This window comes from Leucopleurus acutus, assembly GCF_964270905.1.
Source record: "Leucopleurus acutus genome assembly, chromosome: 11".
In the NCBI taxonomy this organism is placed as follows: Eukaryota; Metazoa; Chordata; class Mammalia; order Artiodactyla; family Delphinidae; genus Leucopleurus; species Leucopleurus acutus.
Window position 1 is genome coordinate 46,289,549 of NC_139152.1, and position 27,695 is coordinate 46,317,243.

Here is a 27,695-nt window from a genome sequence, read left to right on the forward strand (position 1 = left end):
GACCCAAAACAGCCATAAATTAATTTTTTTAAATTCAATATATTAAAAAAAAATCAAGCCCCTACCTACCTTTCTAGCCTTTTCTATAAATAATCCCCATAAACATCCCATGTGTAGGCATATCCTGTCCTTGAAGTTTGTCAAAGGCATCATGCTGCTCTGCTCTACACCTCCACCGTTTATGTAGGTAGTTCCTCCCCTAGAGCTCTCTTCCTTATACCTGTCTACCTGGTTAACTCCTGTCGGCCCTTCAAGATTCATAATTCCCTGACAGAAAGTCTTTCCAGATCTCCACTGTACTTCCAAAGCACTTTGTGCATTCCTCTAGCTCAGAGTTCATCAGCCTGCAGTATCCTGACTGACTTCTCGGTCTAAGTTCTTTGAAGGTAAGGACTATGTCTTGTTTTTTTACACCCCCAGCACCTAATACTTTGTAACTATTCATATGCTAGTTGAATTAATGAATCCACTGAGACTCAATTCAAACTTTACCTTCTCTGAAAAGTTGAAACTGTCATTTAGAATTAAGCACTCTTCCTCCTGCTTTCATATTACATTTTATTACCACCTTGTAACACTCATGACCTTGTAATTTATTTACTCTTTTGTAATGTATAAAAATAAAACATGAGCTCCTTGACAATAGGGACAATGTCGCATCTACCTTGGTATCTTTAGCATATAACACAATATCTAACCAAGAAACGGGCACCTATTAAATGTTTGAGTAAATGAGTAAGTTGCTCTTTTCATAAATTTTCTTGAGGTATTACCTGTCTTGAAGATCACTTTGTATTGTAAAAATAAAGAAGAACCAGAAACTAAGAGAAGACCTTCTAACAAAGAACTGTCCTGGAAAGAAAACATATAGGTGATGTTTATTTTAACAAAGACTAATAATAAACTGAGTTTCTCTGCTAGTACTATATGACAGGCTCATAGTGCACCAAAGCAAAAGCTGGGTTGGTAAGATGAAACAGTGGCAAGTGAATGCCTATAATTCTTAATAGAAAATCTATAATCTTTTCAGAGGGCCTCAGGTGGCAGACTGCGTGTGTGCGTGTGTACGTATGGCTAAATTTGTGTCCCCTACTGCGGGAAATGAGCAAAGCACAAGTCAACAATAAAGTACAGGACAGAACAGCGAGAACAGAAGAGACTCATGGCCTAAAACACATTATGGATCTGAACAGATCCTATAGCTGAATCCAGTCAGACTGCTAAACTGAAAAGACAATTGCTATTTCCCAACCTATAAGAAACTAATAGGCAGAAAAACAGTTATGAAAACAATGTTAATTCCAAAGAGAAAAAGAAAGAAAAAGAGAAAAAGAAAGCACACAGAAATAAAGCACCATTTTATCTCTGCCAATATAACTTCAACGCTGTTCTGTTATCTAACAGCACTAGAGAACATTATCTAGAGACTAGTAATTTGATCATGTTTAATATAGACTGTCCTTCTGTGAGGTAGGCTATGTTGCTGACTGTGGCCACCAAATCTATGTAAATACATCCCAGCTACATGGAAAGTGTGCTCATTAATATCTGTAGATACCTTTTTGTCTCTCTTCTGTATCATCTACTAACTATAGGTGAAGTAAAATATTGAAGCTCGCCTAAGAATTCATTAAGTGCAGCTTCAATCTCAAGTGTTTACATTTTAAATGAGTAAATGTATCAGGAGGTATTATTGTATTTAACCTTGAGATACCTCCAAAAGTCAATTTTCCTGTACCCTAAAAGGAAACAGACCAACAACTCTATTTTACATATAAAGACACTGATTCAGCAGAGTTCATGAGGGTAAACTCAGCACAGCCTCAGAGAACTTCAAACAGGGTTAAAAATTCAAGTCTCAAGCACTGGCTCTGATTTTACTCCCTCACAAAACCTACACAGAAACTAAACAGGTTTGATTCCTTTCAGTAGTCCTATCTTACCAGTCAATCACACTTCATTTTTCAGCCATCATACTCATTCAGTTAAAAAGAAAGAAAAAATATTTCTGCACTATCATATAGGGAAAATACTCCAAGCGCAAACCCTCTTCGTCTTCCTCTTCTTTTTGTCAAAAATACTGCTAGGGCAACTAAGCCCGTGCACCACAACTACTGAGCCTGTGCTCTAAAGGCTGTGAGCTACAACTACTGAGCCCGAGTGCCACAACTACTGAAGCCCACGCGCCTAGAGCCCATGCTCTGCAACAAGAGAAGCCAGTGCACCACAACAAAGAGTAGTCCCCACTCGCCGCAACTAGAGAAAGCCCACGTGCAGAAAGGAAGACCCAAGGCAGCCATAAATTTAAAAAAAATTTTTTAATTAAAAAAAAATACTGCTAGGATAGAGAGTAAAACACAAAGAATAAATTTTAAACCAAATAACTCTGAAGGGAAAATAAGGAGAACTGGAAAGGGGGATAACTAATTTAAGGCTGAAGATACCATGATAAAGGTGAAACTTTGGTAGTACAGGCACAACTTAGTTCAGGATTTCAGTTGTTGGCCTTAGTATAGCTCTGCCCCAAATCAAGATTCTAACAATGATCTCTCTTGGGTACAGTGTTAGCTAGGAGGGGCAAAACAACTGGCAAAGGGAATTCCCTGGTGGTCCAATAGTTAGGGCTCTGTGCTTCCACTGCAGGGTGCACGGGTTCAATCCCTTGTCGGGGAACTAAGATCCCGCGTGGTGCACCCAAAAAAAAAAAAAACTGAGAAAATCACTATCTAGACACAGACCTCTAGAACATATGCCTCAAATTATCTAATTATTTTTCTTTCCTTCTCTTTTCCTTACAGCTAGTAGAGGAATAAGACAAAAATCACATGCTCTAGAGCTCTTTTGGCACTGGAGAGATCAAGATCCTAGCAAATTTAACTTCACTGTGAGCAGAAAACTTAGAATGGAATGTACAGAGGGAAACATGGTAAAGACAAAGAGGAACCCAGCTTTGTGGAACTGGTCCAAAAGAGGCAGACAAAATGAGAGTTTGGGGGATGCTCTGAAGGGTTCCAGAACATTACACCTAAACGAAGGAAGGTTTCTGTGGTTTTCCAGAGGAGAGGTGTCCAGTTGAAACAATGGTATACTCCAGGGCAGCAAGGTGTGACAACAGGGAAGGTGAAAGAACAAGTAATTTATCTGTAGCTAAAGTCTAACCCTGAAAGCAAAGGGAAAACAGCAAAATGTAAGGCAGGTGAGATAAAGCAGCCAGATTTTAAAACTATATATGGGCTTCCCTGGTGGCACAGTGGTTAAGAATCTGCCTGCCAATGCAGGGGACACAGGTTCGAGCCCTGGTCTGGGAAGATCCCACATGCCATGGAGCAACAAAGCCTGTGTGCCACAACTACTGAGCCTGTGCTCTAGAGCCCGCAAGCCACAACTACTGAGTTCACGTGCCACAACTGAAGCCCGTGTACCTAGAACCCGTGCTCCACAAGAGAAGACACCACAGTGAGAAGCCCACGCACCGCAACGAAGAGTAGGCCCCGCTCGCCACAACCAGAGAAAGCCCACGCACAGCAATGAAGACCCAACGCAGCCAAAAATAAATAAATAAATAAATAAAATAAATTAAAAAAAAAAAAAGAGGGCTTCCCTGGTGGCGCAGTAGTTGAGAGTCCGCCTGCTGATGCAGGGGACACGGGTTCGTGCCCCGGTCCGGGAAGATCTCACGTGCCGCGGAGCGGCTAGGCCCATGAGCCATGGCCGCTGAGCCTGTGCGTCCGGAGCCACAACAGCGAGAGGCCCGCACAGCGAGAGGCCCGCGTACCGCAAAAAAAAAAAAAAAAAGAAAGAAAGAGAAAGATTCAAGAGAAACTGCGGAGATAAGAGGCTACTTAACTTATGATTACTGGATATTAAAGAGTAAGAAGGATTCAAGTATGACATCAGGTTTCTGGCTTATGCAACTAGGTAGTATGATTCAAAGAAAAAAGAACTCAGAAAGAACAGATTTCCATGGAAAAATTATTTCTGCTTTGGGCATGTTGAGTCTGAGGTGCTGTGTAACAGTCAAATGGAGATGTTCAAGAGACCACTGAATAAATGAGCCTAGAGCTCAGGTAAGAGATCAGAACTGGAGACAGAGACTCACAAATTGCCAGCTTGTAACAGATGCCAAGTGAAGCCATCAGGGTGGATGAGACTGACAAATAGAACAATGTTCTTCTAAATGTCATCCAAGACAACTGACCAGAGACATCACAAACACCTGGAATGTTTGTTAAAATACAAACTCCTGGGCTCCATCCCAAGCCTACCAAGTCAAAAATCTCTGGGGATAAGCCCAGGAACACACATTTCATTCATTCATTCCATAAATGTGTACTGAGGGACTATTCTAGGCATTAGGAATATAACAGATATAAAATAAACAAGGTACCTGTCCCATAGGTTTTGGGTTCTAGGCATGGCCAGACTACAGGCAAGAAAACAAACAAGATAACTTAAGATAGTGGTAAGTGCTATGGAGAAAATAAAACAGAGAAATTTAGTGAAGCAATAGTAAGAACAGGGAAGTGTGGTACAAGGTAAGTCAGAGCAGCTGGCAGAGGCGAGATCATGAAGGCTTTTGTAAGCCACATTCTTTAATTCTCCAAGAGATGTTTATGCCTTTAAGGTTTAAGAATCAGAGGTAAAGAGGAAGAATACGACAGTAACCTTAAGGAAAACACATATTTAAGGGATGAGCAGGAGAAAAAGAGCCAGGAATGCAAGTGGAAAAGAAAGTAGTATCACTGAACATTTCAAGAAAGAGAAGGGTCAACATGACAAACACTCCAGAAAACCTGAATTAAGATAAGGATGAAAAGGAGTCCGTTAGATTAACAAGGCCCACCATGTTCTTCCCATTGATTCTGATGGCTGCTGGGAGCTGCTCCACCAATAGTATTAGAAACACTAAGTGACCACTTCTTGTAGATGTGTATATTCACCTGCTACCCATCCATAGCACATTGTTTCCTGGAAGTTATCAGCTGGTTACTAGTCCTAGATCTTCTTCTTCCCTTCTCCCACAGAATCAAAAAGGAGAAAATAGGGCTTCCTGGTGGCGCAGTGGTTGAGAGTCCGCCTGCCGATGCAGGGGACACGGGTTCGTGCCCCGGTCCGGGAAGATCCCACATGCCACGGAGCGGCTAGGCCCGTGAGCCATGGCCGCTGAGCCTGCGGGTCGGAGCCTGTGCTCCGCAACGGGAGAGGCCACAACAGTGAGAGGCCCGCGTACCACACACACACACACACACAAATATATATATATATATATAATTTGTGAGTATAGGGAGGAAAAATGTATTTCCAATGTATCCCTTATTAAGTTTGGATTGTCAATGCCTTGATCACTTTCCTCCTAGTTCTGTTATAAAGCTTACACAAGTTTGAACCACCCTTCTCCAAGGAAGCATTCCCCATAATGCTGCTCACGTGCCAAAACCACGCACAAATTCTTACAACTGGCACATCCAACAAAAACACAGCCCCCACAAAAATATGAACTGCATACCTGGAAAATCTAGTCTTTTAATATGAATGTTGACCACTTTAAGGTCCGATCAGCTTTTAGGAAAGAGAAAAGTGCTTTGCAGATATGAAATACGGTTTTGATCATTATTAATAATAAACACTGAAGCACAAATGTTGTTATCAACATGGAATATACCAAAAACATCCATACAAGGAAGATAATGAATCAAGTGGCAAAGGAAACTAGCTAATAATGTTAAAAGTCTATCTCTATTCTGTACACTAGACAAGAATTGTATGGAAGACTAACAGTGGGAGCAAAATTACCTCCAAAAGATCAAGACAGCACTTGACTAGTCTGCAAACCAGCTTTTTCTCTTTCTTTTCCCACTACAGACTCACAACCAATAAATATCAATTAGAAATAAGCTAAGTTATTTTATTAAACTTAGAAGGTTTTGCACAGAAAAGGAAACCATAAACAAAACAGACAACCCTCAGAATGGGAGAAAATATTTGCAAATGAGGCAGCCAACAAGGGATTAATCTCCAAAATATGTAAACAGCTCATGCAGCTCAATATCAAAAAAACAAACAACCCAATCAAAAAATAGGCAGAAGAGGGACTTCCCTGGTGGCGCAGAGGTTAAGAATCCACCTGCCAATGCGGGGGACACGGGTTCGAGCCCTGGTCTGGGAAGATTCCCACATGCCACAGAGCAACCAAGCCCTTGAGCCACAACTACTGAGCCTGTGCTCTAGAGCCCGCGAGCCACAACTACTGAGCGCGCTCGCCTAGAGCCCGTGCTCCGCAACAAGAGAAGGCACTGCAATGAGAAGCCCGCACACCACAACGAAGAGTAGCCTCTGCCCACCGCAACTAAAGAAAGCCCACACGCAGCAACAAAGACCCAAAACAGCCAAAAATAAATAAATAAATAAATAATTTTTAAAAAATGGGCAGAAGATCTAAACACATTTCTCCAAAGAAGACATACAGATGGCTAAAAAGCACATGAAAAGATGCTCAACGTCATCTAATTATTAGAGAAATGCAAATCAAAACTACAATGAAGTATCACCTCATACCGGTCAGAATGGCCATCATGAAAAAATCTACAAACAATAAATGCTGGAGAGGGTGCGGAAAAGAGGGAACCCTCCTACACTGTAGGTGGGAATGTAAATTGGTACAGCCACTACGGAAAACAGTATGGAGGTTCCTTAAAAAACTAAAATAAACCCAGCAATCCCACTCCTGGGCATATACCTGGAGAAAACCATAAGTCAAAAAGATACATGCACCCCAATGTTCACTGCAGCACTATTAACAATAGCCAAGACATGGAAGCAATCTAAATGTCCATCATCAGAGGAATGGATAAAGAAGATGTGGTACACATATACAATGGAATATTACTCAGCCATAAAAAAGAACAAAATAATGCCATTTGCAGCAACATGGATGGACCCAGAGATTGTCATATTGAGTGAAGTAAGTCAGACACAGAAAGACAAATATCATATGTTTATATGTAGAATCTAAAAAAAGGGTCCAATGAACTTATTTACAAAACAGAAATAGAGTCACAGATGTAGAAAACAAACTTATGGTTACCAAGTGGGAAAGAGGGGGTAGGGATAAATTGGGAGGCTGGGATTGACATACACACACTTACATAAAATAGATAACTCATAAGAACCTACTATATAGCACAGGGAACTCTACCTAATACTCTGTAATGACCTATATGGGAAAAGAATCTAAACAAGAGTGGATGTATGTATATGTATAACTAATTCACTCTGCTGTACAGCAGAAACTAACACAACACTGTAAATCAACTATACTTCAATAAAAAATAATTTTTTAAAAAAGAGAAAGAAACTGAGTTATTTTAAACCCTGCTGATTACCTCACTTATCTTTACACTTCTAGCTCTACAGGATAAGGACTTAAGCTGAGATCTTTTGGGACCTGAGTAATTGTGTGGGTGCAAACCTATAGTTTTTATTTGCCTGCAAAAGATTTTGAGGTCTTCGATGAAAAACAAAAACAAGCTGCAAAACAATCTATTAACGCCTTTAGAGCATTGGGCTAAGTCAGGGAAGAGACCTTACAAGAGCATTTAACCACTAGTTTCATTTTTTCCCCCAAGAAAATACCGGGAAAGGCCTGAAAAGTATCTCCCAGGAAAAATCAAAGTCTTTGACAATTTAGAAAAGCAAGCAAGCAGTTAAAGGAACTGAAAAGATTTTTTATTTTCTTGTGGTATACAAACTAAGGAGGAATAGAATAAAATGATTCCCTTAAAAATACCAAAAGTGTTTTGACTATTGGGAGACATGACTGCCTGAGGCTTTTTTACCTTTTCTCCTTATTCTCTCTCATCTCGAGGCTGGGGTTCCCAATTTGATCAGTTTTTTTTTTTAAAGCACAGTTAAGTACTCTGGGAAACTTACTGTCAAAACTATAAAACAGCTTTCCCAGTATAGGTTCAAACAACTGGACTGAACAACTCATAAGAGATCTTGCAGAAAAGCAAAACGAGTGGACTTCCCTGGTGGTCCAGTGGTTAAGACTCCAGGCCCCCAATGCAAGGGGGCTGGGTTGTATCCCTAGTCAGGGAACTAGCTCCCACATGCATGCCACAATTAAGAGTCCACATGCCGCAACTAAGAGCCCACATGCCACAACTAAGGGATCCCGCATGCCGCAACAAAGTTCCCACATGCCGCACCTGAGACCCAGTGCAGCCAAATAAATAAATATTAAAAAAAAAAAAAGAAGAAAAGCAAAAAGAACACCTGGATTTAGGAAACATCCCAGAATCTTTCCTTTCATACCGCCTAAGTAAAAATGATGAAACCACTGCAGATTATTGTAATTAGGGCTTTCAACACCAATTTTTTTTAAGTGTTAGAGAAAACAGATACACACTAAGGAAATCTAAGGGAACTCAAAGAGGAGTTAAAACAGATCAAGGTTAAGAAATCTTTCCTATCTATATCTGTTTTCAGAAATAAACTCAAACTTAAGAAGGAATGGACAGAGTAACTTTATTGGAGAGATGGAACAAGCGCTACACTGCTAAAGTGACAATCATGGTAAGAACGAAAGGTAACCACTAAAAGACAATTAAGTGGCATATTTTCTACAGACAGTGAAAAGGATACAGCTGGAGGAAAATACTAAAGCCACTGTGTATGAAGAATATCTCTAAAATTAGACCCACCAACTGTATTCATGCACACATATTCAAGCCATGAGTCCACTTATTTTTCCTACTTGTAAGTTGGCAGCACATTCCACAGAGGGCCACTCAGAGTCCTTTATCCCATCTTACAAGTAGGCATAGGGAAACAAAACAAAACAAAACACACACACACACAGACAACTACACACACACAATTCCACAAAATTCTCTCCTCTGTACTTCCTGGGACCATGTAACAAAAATGCAACACTTTTTATCCCTTCCTCAAAATCTGCTTTTTCCTGAAAGCTTTCGTTGAGTTCATGAAGAGAGGAATAAGCAATGCATCATTCAGAAACCATTACCTGTACTGAAACATTGTCAGTACTCAGTACAGTATTTATCTCTAAGAGGTGAGAAAATGGCATAGAGATGTTTGAATGTCTCTGGGTCCTGAGAAAGACTTCCTAGAAACTTCGTGAAAGGATTTTAAAAGAGACAAGAGAAATGAGGTAGAAGCCTTATTAATGTGCCAAAATTATGTCACAAATTATTCACAAAACGAGAATATACCTTTTTACAATAATAATAACAGAACCAGATCCAGTCCAATAGATACAAGTTCCCCAATTCTCCCACTCCCACTTCCCACTCAAACCATTCTCTCATGGGCCTGGAAGCTTTCAATGTCCTGGCAAAAGTTTAAACAAAAACCTAGCTTTGCAACCAGCATTCCTACAAAGTGTTAAAAGCACTACCTCGCCTGCTTTGCCTTCCTAAGCTGGAACAGTTGCCGGGACTGCCCCAAAGAGAAATCTCATCCAGGCCACTCTAGCCAGAAGATCAATGAAGGTAACAAATATACCAATTAAGAAATGAGAAAGGAAAAAATAAATGAGGGATAAACCACACAACTCAGGGGGCCTGCTCCTTTTACCCTCAGACTTAATATAATTTAGTTGCTAAAAACGACCCCACAAATGGATTGGTAGAAAAAAGGATAAGATGTTCCCCAAAACCAAACATTCCACCATTGTTAAAGAAAGCTATTCTTACAAGTTTTCAAGCTCAACTGTCTCCACATGAATGGGGGAAAAAAATCTAACCCATACAGCCCAGACCATAAATATTAACGTCTTCAGTGTACTAAAAAATTCAAAGTGGAACCAGCCTACTCAGTTCTCTGAGGCCAAAGAGGTAAGGATGGTGATGTTTGTCTCATCAGGGATGTGAACAAACCTCAAGGCAAGAGCCTGCAACAGTAAAAATTCTAGCCACATGAAATCTGAGATAATCTTCCGCGGAGACCACCAACACCACACTCCATCCTCTCTGCCTTCAAAGTGCTTTCACTCAATGACCTGAAAGCACAAGACTTCTGTCAAAACAGAAACGTGGCAAGAACTGACAAAAAAAAAATCTCAAGTTCTTCCAGTAAGTGCCTTACAAAATCCTAGTGGAAATACATGTCTCTCATTTATGGCAATGAGAGAATTCAAGAATAAAACTCCTCTTCTCGGGGACTTCCCTGGTGGTTCAGTGGTAAAGAATCTGCCTTACAACACAGGGGACGCGGGTTTGTATCCCTGGTCAGGGAACTAAGATCTCACATGCCACGGGGCAACTAACCCTGTGTGCCACAGCTACCAAGTTCGCACGCCTCAACTAGAGCCCACACACTCTGGAAGCTGTGCGCCACAACTACAGAGCCCACGCACCCTGGAGCCCGCACGCCACAACTAGAGAGAAGCCCACACACCACAACCAAGAGCCCGCATACCTCAACAAAGATTCCCCACCCCGTGCCGCAACTAGGACTCGACACAGACAAAAATAAAAATAAAATAAATAAATCTTTAAAAAAAGAAACTCTTCTTTACCTATTCAATCAATAAATTTGTTGAGCACCTACTGCATATCAAGGGCTATACTAAGGGCTGAGGATACAGCAACTAACAAAACAAGACCATCTAAACCTCATGAAACTTACACTCTAATGCGGGAGACTAAATATGTACAGTATGTTATAGGTTGATAAGGGGTAAGGAGGAATATACAGCAAAATGGGATAGGAATTTATTTAAGTATATGTGGAGGAATGGCTTTGGAATTTAGATAGCCCAGGAAATGTCACTGTTAGAGTGACATTTGAGTAAAGCCCTGAAGGTGAGGGTAGAAGGCTATGCAGCTTTACACGGAAAAGGTGATCCATGAAGATCCAAGTGCCAGCTGCTGAGGCAGAAGTGTACCTGATGTACTCAAGGAACAGAGAGGAGACCAGTGAACATGTTTGCAGCGTGGTGGTCGGGGGAGGTTGCTACATATCTTGGACTTTAAAGACGACTGTAAAGTCTCTGATTTTTATTCTGATAGAGGAAGGTAACCAACTCCTCTTCAGACTTCTTTCAATTAAAAAAAATCAGGCACCCTATTCTTATATGTGCAAGTTTTAAAATTTTTGTTTTAAATTGAAGATCTACAGTGTAGATCCTAGAGTGGACGCGAAACTGGAACTTAAACTCTGAAATACAATTTTCGCTGACAGTTATCAGACCTTCAATAAAGATTCTCTGTTCTCTCAACTTTGTGGAGAACTGCAACAGGGAGGAAAATTACAACTAAAAGTGAACTGAATGGACTAACTACTACCACTTTCCACCACTATTTAAGCCGTTTTAGTTTTGATGTCCCAGACTCCAAAAAGGGGGGAAAAATAGAAATAAAAAGAGAGGTGAAAAAAAAAGCATTAGGAAGAAAGAGGAGCCACAAACAACTGATCCAAGTGCCAATTTGACTATCCAAAAATACAATAAAAAGGCAAGGAATGTGTGACATTCCTGAAGTGGAACCTGTCACCTCCCTCCTCCCGTCTCCATGCTGCCTACCAACACAGGGCTCAGGCTTCTCAATTTTGGTTGTCTATTTGAAAATATATATATAAAAGGACATTCATCCAACTGAGAGCTGAATTTAAATTTTCCCACACCTCTTTGATTTAATGAACCTCTGGAACTGTTATTCGATCATTTCTCATCATTATCCAAGAACAATTCACTTCGGGTGAATAAATATTCTGAAGACTTACTAGGCTAATGGTCGCAAACGTTGAAATTTTGGGTTCCACAGGTAACCGAAATCGAGAAGAGTTTTCAGAGTAACTAGCCTCAAGAGTTAGTTACGAGCTTAGCGTAGGCCCAACTTTTAAGCTCCAGAACCATCTCCCTGTGCGTTCCAACTCAAATCTCTGTCCCTGTAATGAACTCGGACACCAGCATAATCTGAAACACTCCAACACCTTTCCCTCCCATTTTTCCAAGGCTCAAAGGAAAACGGAGACCCAAGAAACACATGGAGCTAGTCACCCCCGAGCACCACAAGGGCGCAACAGTTTTTAGGTCCCACCGCACAGGCCACAGGTGGCGCCAGCCCCACACCCTCCGCCCCGCGCCCCTCGCTTCTCGCCTGAGCTCCCCGAACACACTTGGGGCGTCTCTGGCCTCGGGGCCGTCCTTCACGGGAAGCTCGGGCCCTGACCCACAGCCCGCGGGTCCGTGAAGTGCCAGCGCGGGGACCCAGACCGGGGGCCTCCGCCCGCCCGGCCGCCACGCCCCCTCCCCACAGGCCGCCCGCGCTGCCCGCCCCCTTGGCCGGGAGGTGGCCTCACCTCACGCGGGCCGTAGCCGGGAGGGCGCCCGCGTTTCCGCCCGCCGCCCGGGCTCACGGCCGCTCGGCTGCGGCTCGGCCCCGACGGCCGGCGGCGGCGCGCTTCTGGGGGCGGACTCTTCTCGGCCGGGGTTTCCCCGGGGCCCAGGGCGGGGGAGTAGGGGGGACTGGGGCGGGGGAGGGGAAAGGGGCTTGGGAAGGAGGGGGAAGAGGGGGAGAAAAGGGGGGAACCAAACCCGGAAAGGGAGAAAAGGGGGGAGGGGGAAAATCAGAAGGGGAAGAAAGGCCCAGAGTCCGCCCCCCGCTGCGGCCTGCGCGCTACGTCACCACGTCCGGCGTAATCGTCACCGCGTCTTGCGCCCGGAGCGTCCCTGCTTCCTGTGCCTGTCTCCACGCCTGCAGACGCCCCTTGCCTACTCACGCACTTCCCCAGCCCGCACGCACACGCTGTCCTGTCCAACACACGCGCTTTCTCTGTCGCCCCCGCGTTACCTGGGTCTTCAGCCGCCAATACAGATCCACTGCGACCCTCAGGTCACCTGAAGCCCATCAAGCCTGTCAGATTCACCCTTGATTTAAACATAATACTAATAACTGTAATTTAAGTTTACAGAGCACTTTCAAAGTAGCCTTTCACTTAGGACAGTGACTCCTGCTCCCGAAACAGCATATATGCAGTAAATATTTGTGGTATAAATGGATAAAGATCATGTGGTAGGTAAATGTCCATTTTTTCCAGATGTAAAAATTTAACTCTAAATAAAGTAGGTTTAAGTACATCCTATTTAAAATCACTTCTTCCCGCCACCACCCTCTAACCTACAGTTCTTTTTTAAAAAGTCATCTTAAATTTGCAACCTCCCTGACGAAGTGAGAGAGTGGCAAGGACATATATACACTACCAAATGTAAAATAGATAGCTAGTGGGAAGCAGCAGCATAGCACAAGGAGATCACCTCTGTGCTTTGTGACCACCTAGAGGGGTGGGATAGGGAGGGTGGGAGGGAGTCGCAAGAGGGAGGAGATATGGGGATATATGTATATGTATAGCTGATTCACTTTGTTACAAAGCAGAAACTCACACACCATTGTAAAGCAATTATACTCCAATAAAGATGTTAAAAAAAAAAGAGAAAAATTTGCAACCTCCCCACACTGACCATTCTAGGCAGAATCAATCTAACTACTAATTACATGTATTTGCATCGTTTCTTGACCAACTCCCTCAAAGAAGCATTGTATTAAATAGTAATACAATGTATTAATACATTGTATTAACTATTTAAGCATTATATATTTACTATGTGACAGGAACTGCAGTAGGAAACAAAAAAATTATAGTATAATGTAAGTGCTATAATAGAGAGGTGTTCAATGTGCTATGGAAACACAAGCAGGAGCAATTAGTTCCTAGATGTAAGAGAGATTGAGTAGGCTACAGAGAAGCTAAAGGTGAAATTTCAGTTAACCTTGAAGAATATAAGTAGGAGTTCATCAGAAAGGCAAGAACGAAGATTCCAGAAAGGTCATAGAGGTAAGAACTTCTCCTTTCCTTCAAGAATCAGGAAGTTTTAGGTTTTCAAGTTGGAGGCAGGAGACAATGACAGCCAGGAGGAAATAATGGCTAATATTTGTGTTATGTATGTATGTATATAGAATATGTAGCATTCTACATCTATTATTTCTGTTTAATCCTCAAAACAATAGGTATTACTGTTATGCTCATTTTGTAAGATAAGGAACCCTGAGGCACCAAAGTCCCAGATTTTGAACTGAGACAGTTTATCTTCGAAGCCTGCTCTCAATCACTGCATTATTAGAAATGTAACTGGAAAGGGCAGGTTTCAAAGGACCTGTGTGTCATAATGCAGAGTGAAACAGTTGGGTCTTTTAGGGACAAATGCAGTAACTGAAGAACAGCTAAGGCAGAAACATGAGGCATCCAGACCTAAGAGAAGCCCTCCTCTGTTTCCCCCGCTTTTGCTAACCTCTTATTCCCCAACTATTTGCCAGGGAGAAGGGGAGCAACTGAAGTCTTCAGATGTGAGGGGGTCTGGGAACTACGTACTGTAGTTAAGACATGAAACAAATAGCAGTATAACTACCTCCCCCAACCTCAAGATAAGGTTATATCCATGAATGAAATTAGGAATATTAAAATGTTAGATATAAGATCAGTCCCTGTAGGCTGGGAAACTATTAGACAGTGACTACTAATAGGTACAGAGTTTCTTTTGGGGATCATGAAAATATTCTTAGTGGTGATGGTTGCACAACTCTGTGAATGTATAAAAACCGCTGAATTATATACTCTAAAGGGTGAATGTTATGTTCTGTGAATTATATCTCAATAAAACCCCTATGTTATAAATAAATAAATTTATACTAGAAACTGAATAATAAATCTACTTCTATCACAGTGCTTAAAAAAAAAGACGGGCTTCCCTGGCGGTCCAGTGGTTAAGACTCTGTGCTTCCAATGCAGGGGGCTCTGGTTCGATCCCTCATTGGGGAACTAAGATCCCACATGCCACTCGGCAGAAAAAAAGAAAAAAGATCAGCCCTTGTTGAAGAGAGCTAAGAAACTGTGACACACAAAAATACAATCAAGGTGACCTGAGTGTAACTTCTTATAACCAGCCTGTAAGCCTGTATTCTAGAACTTATTCACTCAATAAATATGTTTTAAACACTTATATTATATTGTAGGTCCTATGTGCAATGCTAGGAATATAGTGGTAAGCAGCAGAGATGAGTTAAGTAACTGCACTACAGATGGTGATTGGGGGTATGGCCTCTAAGAAAGGAGAGTCCAGAAGGGCAAATATTGGCAGAATTTGTTCAGCACATCTAGAGGTGAGGGTACTCTGGCCCGCAAACAAACCTATGTAACAAGAATAATAATATACTTTTATTAAGCCACTTAACTCTGTTCCAGCCACCGTAAAGCGCTTTACAAAATTATTTAAATCTCAAAACTCTCAGATAATCATTACAGATCTATAATTACACATTAAAAATCCATAGGGCCAGACACGTTTCAGAATTCAGAAATTTTCAACTTTTAGAAAGGAAAAATGGAGAATTCCCTGGTGGTCCGGTGGTTACGACTCTGCGCTTTCACTGCCGAGGGCCCAGTTTCAATGCCTGGTCGAGGAACTAAGATCCCACAAGCCGAGGGGAAGGTCCCGCAAGACGCGCAGCACGGCCAAAAGAAAAGAAAAAGAAAGGTAAAATGGTACGTATACTGTATATCATATAACACCCCTAGGGGTAGCATCCCATAATCAAGTAATGAAGACCCAACACAGCCAAAAATAAATTAAAAACAAAAAACAACAACCTGCATGACAATGACCTAAAAGTGTCCTGCCAATGACCCCCCTCTTGTTTGAAAGTCATTCTTTAACATTCTATCTTAAAACCTCTGATCTCCGCACCCTACCTCCACCCCCCACTGCCAGGCTTCGGAGCAAGGCTGTTGATCTGAAGAGGAATTTCATCTCTAACCTTTGTTCCCAGGCCTGGAAGCTAACATGGGTAACCCACTATCTCCCAAAGTTGGCCCAGGGACATTTCTTTCCCCAAACAAACCAACCTCCCCTCACATCCCCCACTCTGTAGTTTCACTGACTATATGGCTTCTGCCAAGTTCTACCTGTAACTGGCTTCATCTCTCAAGTTGGATGTTTGACTGCTCTATATCCTGCAACCAGGAGTAATGCCAGCTGGACACACTCTCCTTCCGGGGCCCCTGGCGGCTGGGAGGGAGCTGAGACCACAGCTGTGGAGACCCTGAGCCCCGGGGTTTGCGGCTCTATCTCAACTGTGTTGCTCAAGGAAGGCCTCCCCCAGCAATGACCTCCTCATTGCTCCTGGCCTTCCTGTTCCTGGCTCCAGACGCAGTGGCCACTCCCAGAGCTGACAGTCAGTGCCTGGCATGTGGGGGGCCCGCCTTGGACCTGGAAAGCCAGCGGGAGCTGCTTCTTAATCTGGCCAAGAGAAGCATCTTGGACAAGCTGCACCTCAGCCAGCGCCCGACACTGAGCCGGCCTGTGTCCCGAGCTGCTCTGAGGACTGCGCTGCAGCGCCTCCATGGGTCCCCACAAGGGGCGCTTCCAGAAGCAGACAGGGGACAGGAGTATGACATCATCAGCTTTGCTGAGACAGGTGGGTTCTTGGTCTGTAGATCTTCCCCCAAACCCGATCTCTTAAGGAAGGGAAAAACTTCCTCCCCAATCTAACGCCTGACTTTTTCCCCAAAACCATCCCAACTCTTGCCTCCCACAGCATGTAATCTCCCAATCCCAGGCTCCCCCCACACCCCCACCGCCAGGCTCTCTCTTTGTAGTTTAGACTTGACCAATGGGCACCTGGGAAGTGGGTACGTTTCATTTCTTTTGAGACTGCCTGCCCCTATCTCCCATGGCTCCTCTATCTGCAGGCCCACACACTTCCACAGACTATGATGTGAGCCCAGACACTTCCTGGGCTTGGACCAGGGTCTGGGAGCTAGAGAGTCTGTCCTCCCTCTGGCCCTGGGATCCAGCCTCTCTGTACCCCACTCCCCCAGATACATCATTTGGGTAAAAGGGAGAAAAGTAAAACGCTGGCATTACAATACCTCTCCACCCTACTCCTGTCCTCTTGCCTTGATTACCTCGGGTTCCCGCGTGAGAACAGGGCCAAAATGGGACTCAGAAAGGTATTTAAAGGATAGAGGATAAAGACGAGAAAGTTCCTTCCATAGAGGGCAGAGGGGTTAGAGAATTTAGTGGGCAGCTGGAAAGAAGATCAAGAATTCAGAGACAGGGGAATTCCCTGGTGGGCCAGTCATTAGGACTCCACACTCTCACTGCCGTGGGCAGTGCCAGGTTCAATCCCTAGTCGGAGAACTAAGATCCCACAAGCTGTGAGGCGCGGCCCCCCCAAAAAAAGAGACAGAATTCAGAGACAGGATCTGAGAACCAGAACACAAACAAGTGATCTCTCTGGCCTCTGAGCTTCTTGCAAGTTCTTCTCTCTTAGGTTTAGAAGGCCTTTCCCATTCCTGGCCCCTTTCCCTTGGTCAGCATCTACTCCCTTCAAGATCTAACACTCCCATCCTGATAAAACCCACCCTGACCTGAAGGTGAGGGGCTCACTCTCTGGTGGCCCCCACATGCTCACCCTGAACCTGGATAATGGTCAAGGAATTGCCTGTTTCCAGGTTTTCTATGAAGTCTGTCTTCCCATAGAATGCAACCCCTTGAGGTCAGGAACTGTCATTTATTCCTCACCTTATCATCAGAGGCTAGTGTATAGTAGAAATAGATAACACTTATATAGTGTTTACTGTGTTCTAAGCCTTTTAAATATACTAACTCCTTGAGAGCCTCACAACAAGCCAGTGAGGCAAATACTATTGTTACCCCATTTTAGAGGTGATGAAACTGAGGCACAAAGAGGTTAAGTAACTAGCTCAAGGTCACATGACCAGTAGGTGGTACAGCCAGACAGCCTGGGTCTGGAATCCATGACCTTGACCACTCTACCACTCTGCCTCTTGCAAACATAGTAGATGCTCAATAAACAGCTAAACCATTCTGTAGTTCAGCTCGACCATGTCTAGAGTCCCCAGTGATGGATGAGACCCTATTCTAGTTCAAAAGGGGGTTTCTGGGCTTCCCTGGTGGCGCATTGGTTGAGAGTCTGCCTGCTGATGCAGGGGACACAGGTTCGTGCCTGGGTCCGGGAAGATCCCACATGCCGCAGAGCAGCTGGGCCCGTGAGTCATAGCTGCTGAGCCTGCGCATCCGGAGCCTGTGCTCCGCAACAGGAGAGGCCACAACAGTGAGAGGCCCACGTACCGCAAAAAAAAAAAAAAAAAAAAGGGGGTTTCTGCTTATGATTAAGAACACAAACTCTGGAGCCAGATAAACTGGGCTCAACTCCCTGCTCAGCCACTTATTACTATGTGTCCTGGGTTGTTAATAGTCAGTTTTCTCATTTGCAAAACAGAGATAATGAGAGGATAGTTGAGAGAATTAAGTGAGCTAATACAGGTAATGTACTTAGAAAGGATAAGGTGGGAGGGAACTGAAAGTAGAAAACTCAGCTCCTGCCCATGAGGGGTTTAGTTGTTGCTGCTGGGAATAAATTACTTAGAATATAAGGCAGAGTGAAATAAATGCTAGATGAGGGCACAAGTGCTTAATGGGCCAGAAGTAATTCACTGGGACCTGGTAAGTCAGGGAAGTCTTTCAGAAGAAGTTTGCAAATTGGCTGGCATTGTAGAGTAAGTTTGACTTCAGTGGGTAGAAAATGGTAAACAACATCCTAAATGGAAAAACATGAGTAAAAGTGTAAAGAAACGGACTGCATTTAGAGTTAAAAAGTAGTCTGGAGTGGATGAGCACAAGGTGGACAAATGACCGTGAACACCAAAATCCTGGTTGGTTTTTTTTTTTCACCTTTGTATCCCTGATACTTAGCCCAGTTTCCTGGCACATTGTGACAGTAACAACAGTTACCAGGTATTTAGTGTACCTGCCTCCTCTCAGTTCATCCTTACAATCACTCCATAAAGTAGACTTTATCATTCCCATCTTAAGAATGCAGAAACTGAGACTCGAAGATAATTTACATGGTCAAGGTCATACAGCTTACAAGGGGCAGAATTCAAACACAGTTCTCTCTGACTTCAAAGTCTATATACTTTCCACATATTTGCTAATCAATGAATGAATACAACATTTAGGCTGCAGGGGCCGTGACCTGAAATGAACTTGGAGGTGAGAATGATGCCTGGATTCTATCTTTTACATTTAAATATTTCAGTTTGAAGTTTTCATTCCAATTTAAGCTATCATCTCCACCATCGTGTGAAAGAAAGATCTGAGAATTGTTCTTGCTGGAGGTATGAAGAGAGAGAGAGCTGGGGCCCTGGGGAAACTAGGGTAGGAGCCTTCAATGGTGTCCTGAAGCTGGCTCATACTGACTCATGAGAGCTGATGGTGAACATCTCCCAACTGTGCATCCAATGGCATCACATTGATAGTTTGAAATTGGCCGGGATGGGAGAATTTATACCGCAGAAATTGGCAAACTACAAATCAGGGCCTTTTTTTTCCCCCTCTGGAATCCAGTTGTGAAATATTTACCAACACAACACTGCCTACGACCTACAAATTCAAGTTATCTGCCTCCCACATACCTAACACACAATGCTGATTCAGGGACGGAATAAATAGATACTTTTGTTCCAAATGGCGGACGGGGAAGGGAGACGCAGAGCAGTCACTGGTCCATGAAAATTCTGACATCCAGCCAGGCACATATCTCAGTCTACCCCAAATCCAGAATTCCTTTGGTTAGGGCCTGGTTCTGCCCACTGGTAGGATTTTCCTCTCCTCTTAAGGAGAGCCTACCATTGCTCCCCTAGACTTCTAGATTCATTCTCTCAGCTCTTCGTGCCACCCTCTGAGATGTCTTTCCTTTTAAATAGGAAATCACCTGTGTTTGCGGATAAGTAGTTTTCTCGGCCTGCATGCTGCCCAAAGAAGTTGGGAGCCCGGAGACTTCTTTTCATTTTGAATCATCTCTGTCCCTTTTAGTCCCAACTGGTGCCGCTTTCACTATTAAAATTCTCTTTAACACTCTGTGAGCCTTCTAAATGATAAATTACAGTCTACTGACTCAGACAAAAGGCACTCCACTCTCATCAAGACAGACCCTCGTCTTTAGGTTACAAGTCAGGATACCCTCTTACAAGTGGGATAACACTCTTAAGATTCTGAGAAGCCCTCTGTCTAGTTGAGAGGGTCTACAGAACATCTTACATTTTAGATCTTAACAAAGATGTTAGATCTTAACAAAGGGTCTTACAGTTCCCCCTTTATTATTTTGATCTTCGCTCTGAAACTATGTTTTACTGGCAGTGCCCTGGATTTGGGTTTTGCCCTGAGACCATTTCTTAGTTTGATAAACTTTTTGCCAGATAGAGAGTTGAGGGATGAAAAAAAATATTTTATTGTTCCATCTAGCAAGTCCTATTGGAAATGTTTTCTCTAAATTCTGCTTGAAAATTGAACAGTTCGTTCTTTAGTTCATCTCACTCCTGAAACGCCTTATCATAGGCAGCTAAAATAAACCAAATGGCGCTTTCAGCATTCTGCCTGGAAATATCTTTAGCTAAATGCACAATTCTGTTAGTTACCGTTTCTAGCTTCCAGTTACCAGAGACAATAGCCAATACATAACACAGGTTTCCCATTGTCCAGCTTCCAGTAGCAATTTCCTCACTGTCCTTCCAGACTTCACTAACAGTCTCCCTGCTGTCCTTCCATCCTCTGGCTGTCACCCAGTCCCAAAGCCAATGCTAGGTATTTTAGGTCTTTGCTATGGAGTACCCCACTTCTGATACTAATTTCTGTTTTAGTTATCCATTAATATGGCAAATCAGCTCAAACATTGAGTCTTAAAACAAAAAAATTCAATAGTTTCTGTGATTTTGTAATTTGACTGGACTTATTCTGGACAGTTCTCTCACTCCATGTGGTGTAACTGAGTTCATTCAAGCAACTGTGTTCAGCTAGGAACTCAGATGGGGCTAGAACATCTAAGATTGTCTCTCCAAAGTCTCTCTCCATATGACTTCTCATCATTCAGTAGTCTAGCCCAAGTTTCTTTAAAGCATTAAAGTTTTCCTACCTCAAAGTGTAAGTACTTACTAAGTTTCTGCTTGCGTCATGCTTGCTTACATCTCATTGGCCAAATCAAGTCACACGCCAAGCCCAGAATTAATATGGGAAGGGACTGCACAAGACCATGAATATTGGGAGGTGTTGTTCCCTGGGGGTCAACACTGTAATGGTCTATCACAGCCCCTGCTGGTCCTGTGTCTGCCTACCATAACTGGGGTGACTTATGAGGTTCTAAATGTTAGGTGCTAGTGACCTAGCAAGAAAAGATTAGCTGGGTCAATCAGACTCTTCTTTTAGGATTTTGGAGTTGGAACACTGAAAGATCAGTTCACTTAGCTAGGAAGAGCTAAGTTAAAGGTTCTGTAGACTCAGGAGCTAGGGCCACCGTTTTGGGACCTGAGGAAGGTGACAGGGAAACAAAAGAGGTTGATCCACAGAAAGAGAAGAATGGAGTAGACTTACATAGGGAGAGTGAGATGAGAGAGATTTCGTTGGCTCTGAGAGCTGTCAAGGGCAACCTTATTCCAGACCTTACAATTCACACCAAGTCTAGATGAACTTTATTTTCTGCTCTTTTATGCCCATGAGAGTATCAGTGGCATTCCCACAATAAAGCATCCTTTACTTAAAATAAATAAATAAATAAGGGTTGCTAAGGCCAAAGCATAATGACATTTAATTGCCTCCTAAAAGAGTTTAGCTTTGGGCTTCCCTGGTGGCGCAGTGGTTGAGAGTCCGCCTGCCAATGCGGCCGACACGGGTTCGTGCCCCGATCTTCCGCGGCTGGGCCTGTGAGCCATGGCCACTGAGCCTGTGCGTCCAGAGCCTGGGCTCTGCAACGGGAGAGGCCACAACAGTGAGAGGCCCCCCCAAAAAAGAGTTTGGCTTTATTCATCAATAGGTTTTTTGAAACCATGAATTTTATGATCTAGCCTTTTTGGAAAATAATTCTTATATCAGTGTAAAATAAGAATTAAAGAATGAAAGACCATTCACTCACCAAATGTTAACTGAATGCCTATTATGTACTAGGTACTAGGGATACAGTGGTAAACCATACAGGCACAGTCTCTACCTTCATGGAGTTTACATTCTAGCTGGGAGCAGAGAGGGGTAGAAGGGGAGGGGAGGAGAAGCAAATGAACAAAAAACCAAGATGATTACAAAGAGTGATAGTGGCTATAAAGACAATTAAGCAGGACAATGTATTAAAGACATGAGGGTAGAGTTGAAGGCTGCTTTAGCTAAGTTAGTCTGGGAAGCCTCTCTGAAGAGGTGAATTTGCGCTGAATGCCAAAAAGGAGCCAGTCATTCAAAGAGCTTGGAAAGATATTCTAGGCAGGGGAAATAGCAAGTGCAAAGGCCATGAGGCGGATCCATGTTTGGTGAGTTCAAGGAACAGAAGAAAGCCAGTATAGGTAGACTATAGTCATTAAATGGCAGAATGCCTAATCATACGTGTTTCCTATGTTAAGGGGTTTAGCTTTTATTCCATTCAAATAGCAATGGGGAGCCTTTGAAGGGTTTTAAGCTTGAGAGGATTAAGCTGATCAGATTTATGTTATAAAAAGATCACTCTGGGACCTCCCTGGCGGTCCAGTGGTTAAGACTCTGCGCTTCCACTGCAGTGGGCACTGGTTCGATCCCTGGTTGGGGAACTAAGATCCGACAGGCCATGAGGCACAGCAAAAAAAAAGAGGTCACTCTGGCTGATATGTGAAGAATGGTTTTGGGTGCAAGAGTGGACCACTTGGCAAGCTATTGCCATAGTTCAAGAAAAAGATGATTGCAGGTTGAACTAATGTATGGTAGAGGAGGTGGGGATAAGTGAAATTATATTATGAACTGGAGATAGAGTTGACAGGTCTGCAGATAATTTCAAAGAAGGGAATAACAGCAAGCAAGACTTGGTTTGAGCAGTGCATTTACAGGGAAGGGGAAGATTGAAGAAGGAACAGATTTGGGTTGCAGGGGATAAATCTAGAGTTCTTCTCTGAACATGAAAAGTCTGAGATAGCATTGGATATCCAAGTGGAATATCAGATCAGCAGCTGGATACACAAGCCTAGGCTCAGGGCCATGGATATAGATATCTGGGAGTCATCAGCATATAGATGAAATTGAAAGCCAGGGGAATTGATGGGTTCTTTCTGGGAAAGAGTATAGATAGAGAAGAGAAGGGAGCTTAGGACCTCCAACATTTAGAGGTCAGGCAGAGGAAGAGGAGCTGTCAGCAAAAGAGACCAAGATGGAGTGGCCAGAGTCATGAAAGCCAAGAGAAGGAAGTATTTCTAGAAGGAAGGGATGGTTAACTGTGTCATCTTACCTGCTTAGAGGTCAGGTAAGACGAACATAAAGAGATGAAACCATTGGATTTGGCAATGTGGAAGGTGTTAGTGATCCTGACAAGAGCAGGAGTGGAGGGAACAGAAACCCAGTTAATGTGTTTCAATAGGTCAGGTGAGGGATGAAGAGGGGAAACTGGGCAACAGTAACTGGTACAGGAAGAAATGCATAGCCGTTAGAACCACTGTGATGAGGAACTGGATGTGGGGAGTTTCTAAAGGTGATAAGGAAGGTAATGATGCCACCAGTTCTAAGAACGGAAAGAGAGGTACATAGGGAGGAAATAATGATTTCTACTTGGGATAAATTGATTTTAATATGCTGGCAGGACGTGGCAAAATTAAGCAGTTAGAAGTTTAGGCGTGAAGCTTGGTGATTCCCAAGGTGCAAAATGATCTGGACTGGACATACAGACTTGGGAATCACCAGCACAAAATTTGTGTTGGCTGACTGTGATTGTGGGTCAGAGCTCCTCTCAGTGTAGAGTAAGAGGAAATGGGACTTCCCTGGCGGTCCAGTGGTTAGGACTCCTCGCTTCCACCTCAGGGGTCACAGGTTCTATCCCTGGTCGGGGAACTAAGATCCTACATGCTGCACGGCAAAAAAAAAAAAAGGAAATGAAGGTTAAGGACAGACCCTGGAGAACTCTTGCATTGGAGGGATGGAGGGATGGTGAGAGAAAGAAAAGCCAGCAAAGAAAATCAAGGAAGAATCATGAGAGTTGTGTCATGGAAACCAAGAGAGAAAAGATTTTTAAGAAGGAAGGGGTAGTTAATGCCAACAGTGTGGTCGAGAAAGAACAAAGGGAATTCAAGCATGCTGAGAATAGATATGTAGTTGGTAGAATTGACTCAGAAAGCCACACTGACTGGGGCTTCTTGTATCCACAGGTCTCTCCAGCATCGACCAGATTCGTCTTGATTTCCACTTCTCCTCTGATAGAACTGTTGGCGGCCTGGAGGTCCAGCAGGCCAGCCTCATGTTCTTTGTGCAGCTCCCTCCCAATACCACGTGGACTTTGAAGGTGAGGGTCCTCGTGCTCAGCCCACGTGCCACCAACCTCACCTTGGCCACTCAGCACCTGCTGGAGGTGGATGACAGTGGTTGGCACCAGCTCCTCCTGGGGCCTGAAGCTCAGGCTGCCTGCAGTCAGGGGCACCTGATCCTGGAGCTGGTCCCTGAAGGCCAAGTAGCCTGGAGCCCAGTCATCCTGGGTGGGGCTGCCCATAGGCCTTTTGTGACAGCCCGTGTAAGAGTTGGGGGCAAGCACCGCATTCGCCGGCGAGGCATCGACTGCCAGGGTAGGTCCAGGATGTGCTGTCGACAAGAGTTCTTTGTGGACTTCCGTGAGATTGGCTGGCACGACTGGATCATCCAGCCTGAGGGCTACGCAATGAACTTCTGCACAGGGCAGTGCCCCCTGCACGTGGCAGGCATGCCTGGCATTGCCGCCTCCTTTCACACCGCGGTGCTCAATCTTCTCAAGGCCAACACCGCTGCGGGCACTGCCGGAGGGGGGTCATGCTGCGTGCCCACTGCCCGGCGCCCCCTGTCTCTGCTCTACTATGACAGGAACAGCAACATTGTCAAGACTGACATACCTGACATGGTGGTAGAGGCGTGTGGGTGCAGTTAGTCTGTGTGTGGTACCAGCAGCCCGAGGTGGGGTAGGCAAACATGCCCTGACGGAGGCGCTCTTCCTTGAGAGGAGGGGGTGGCCCCGTTACTGCCTCTCTCCAGAAGATGGACTCCCTCTTCCTGAGCAACTTATGAGAATTATCCCAACTTTGACGTGAGGAGATCTTCATCAAAGCACTGTCATCTAAGGAGAGTCACTGTACCATCTTCACAACGACCAGCCCCTCTCCCAGAGTACAGTCCCTCCAGCAAGCTCCACGTGCTCAACCACCAACCTAGGGACTCTCAGCCACCTCCAACCATGAGCAGTGCCATCTGGTTCCCAGACAGATACACATAGCCCAACTTTTTCTTTTTTTTTTTTTTTTTTTTTTGCGGTACGCGGGCCTCTCAATGTTGTGGCCTCTCCCGTTGCGGAGCACAGGCTCCGGACGCGCAGGCTCAGCGGCCATGGCTCACGGGCCCAGCCGCTCCGCGGCATGTGGGATCTTCCCGGACCAGGGCACGAACCCGTGTCCCCTGCACTGGCAGGCGGACTCTCAACCACTGTGCCACCAGGGAAGCCCTCCATAGCCCAACTTTAATCCAGCCCACAACCCACTATGCATCCCTGCCCCTTCTACTCAATGTCCCCCACTCCAGGATGAGTTGACCCAGCCCCTTCCTCTGCTTTTCTGGATCTCCAGAGAGGCCCTTCCTTAGATTCACCAAACATTCGATCCTCTCCATGTCTTGAGCCCTTTTCCTCTCACTTGCCCAATGGGCTGCTAAAGGCTCTCTTGGCACACTCTCATCCACTCTTTGTCCTTCTCCGTCCTGCTCCGTACCCTTGGGGTCTGACTCCTGAGTTCCCTTGGCCTCTGGCTTCCTGCTGAGTTTGACTAAGAGGAGACAGAGGCAGAAGATCAAAGGATAGGAGGAGACAGAGGTCAGGGTGTTTCTTATTCCTCCTCCTTCTGCCTAGGTTCCATGGTTCTGTGTGACTGTGGCTGCGTCCATGTCCCTACAGCTCCTGTCTAGCTCCCCACCCCCTCCATGGCTCCGGCTCTGCCTAAGTTCTGATCTCACTGCTTCCATGCTATGGGCTTATAATGGCTTTCCATTCTTGCCGGTCCCTGGGTGCTTCAATATCCCTCCTTGGTTCCCTTAACCCTGCTCATACCTCTGTAAAGAAGTCCTTCATTAAGTCTTCTTAGTGATGCAAACACAGACAGCTGAGTGGGTCTTTTATGTCCTGCCAGGACCCTGACTGACACCCCAGATGACACAGAGCCTGCCTGCCCTGCCCACTTTTCTCTCCTCACAGCCTCCTTAGGGCCGAGCTATTACGTCCATCCCACACATCATGACTCTTCCTTCGCCAGGCTGCTTCCTCTTCTTTCTTAGTCCCCCTCCTCCCTCCCAGAACCATCTTTGCTTGTCTTATGGCTAATAAAGACCTGGGTTTTACCTGCCCCTCTCCTCTCTCTGTCCTCGCTCCAAGAAATGAGACAGATCACTGCTCAGTCAGCAAGTAGGTGACACCCTGAGGGCACACACATGGGGGGAGGCAGAGGCATGGCTCCCAGCTGGCTGCCTTCCCTTCACTCACCCCCAGGGCTCCAGCCAGGAGTCCTGTCTGGAAGCTGGAACTGGCCAAGGGCCATTTGAGTGGGACAAGGAGAAGAAAAGGAAGGCCTGGGGTGAGGAGAGGGGGGCATTTGCTCTGAGATTGGGTCCTCTCTAGACCTTTGCCCTCTTCCCCCACCATCTCCTCCCTTTGGTTGGACAGCCCTGAACCATGGGGTCAATATTGTCTGCAGCCCAAGGCCGAGTTTGCGCAAAACCCATGTGTCCTTTGGGAAACGTGATGTCAGTGTTTGCTCAGCATATAACCCCCTCCTATCTAGGTCTGAGGTCCTTGGAAATGGAACCCTAAAAGGAGAAAGTCTGAAAGAGACCTCCTGGGGGGCTGCAAATCTGAGCTGTGGGGCTTCAGGACCAAACTCATGGAAGTTATCCCAACTTTGACTTGAGGAAATCTTCATCTAAGCAGAGAATCTAAGGAAGTCTTCTGGTGGCTCTGCCTCCCCCTTCCACCGCTGTCTCCCACCCCCAATCCACCCGTCCCCCAGATCTAACCTCCCTCCCTCCAACTATAGCTTCAGTCCCCAGGGCCAAGACTAAGGTGAGGAGAAATGAGGCTCTTGCCTTGGGGGCAGAATTTTAAGGGGATGCCAAAAAATTCATCAGTCAAGATAAATAGGATCTTAATGCAATATTTTAAAAAATCAAACTCAATGCAAAAAAATACAAGATGAACAAAATAGCAAATTTTAAAATAAACTAAATTTAGAAGGATCAGTATTATTCCTTTTCCTTTTTGGCTCTGTCTTTGACAAAAAGGAGGAGTGGAATTGTCTTCTTCCAAACCTTTTCTTCCGGAGCTCCCTGGCCCCTAACTCTAGACTTGGTCAGGCTTTTCTCTTTCGGGCAAGATAATCGCTCAGGCTCCTTCTACTTCCTTACCCACCCTCATTCTACTTCCTTACCCACCCTCAAGCCTGTCGCTACCCCCCAGCCCCCAACCAGGTTGGTGGTAGGGCGGGCCTGGGAGGCAGATGGCTGGGGTATTTATAACCTGGGAGCACTTCTTGAGAAAAGTGACTAAGATGCTAAGAGCATATTTATAGCTGGGTTCTGACGTAAGTGTCAGTAGGGA

General features: G+C 44.6%; 2 protein-coding genes across 3 annotated transcripts in view; one reads left to right on the forward strand and one right to left on the reverse strand.

Moving 5' to 3' along the window:
• R3HDM2 (R3H domain containing 2) overlaps nucleotides 1-12,382 on the reverse strand; it is a 149,484-nt gene extending 137,102 nt beyond the window's left edge. Inside the window, exon 1 of one of the 2 annotated variants that reach the window (XM_082850402.1) lies at nucleotides 12,328-12,382. The gene's annotated coding sequence lies outside the window, so the exon portion shown is untranslated. Of the gene's footprint in view, nucleotides 1-11,748; nucleotides 12,017-12,327 lie in introns of those variants that run through there. The other variant, XM_082850403.1, reaches the window with a different exon arrangement.
• A 3,608-nt stretch (nucleotides 12,383-15,990) lies between these two features.
• INHBC (inhibin subunit beta C) lies at nucleotides 15,991-26,250 on the forward strand. Its single transcript, XM_082849728.1, has 2 exons — nucleotides 15,991-16,496; nucleotides 24,247-26,250. The coding sequence occupies exons 1-2, from the start codon at nucleotides 16,184-16,186 to the stop codon at nucleotides 24,990-24,992; spliced, it is 1,059 nt and encodes a 352-aa protein (XP_082705854.1). The 5' UTR covers nucleotides 15,991-16,183; the 3' UTR covers nucleotides 24,993-26,250.
• The last annotated feature ends 1,445 nt before the right edge of the window (nucleotides 26,251-27,695 follow it).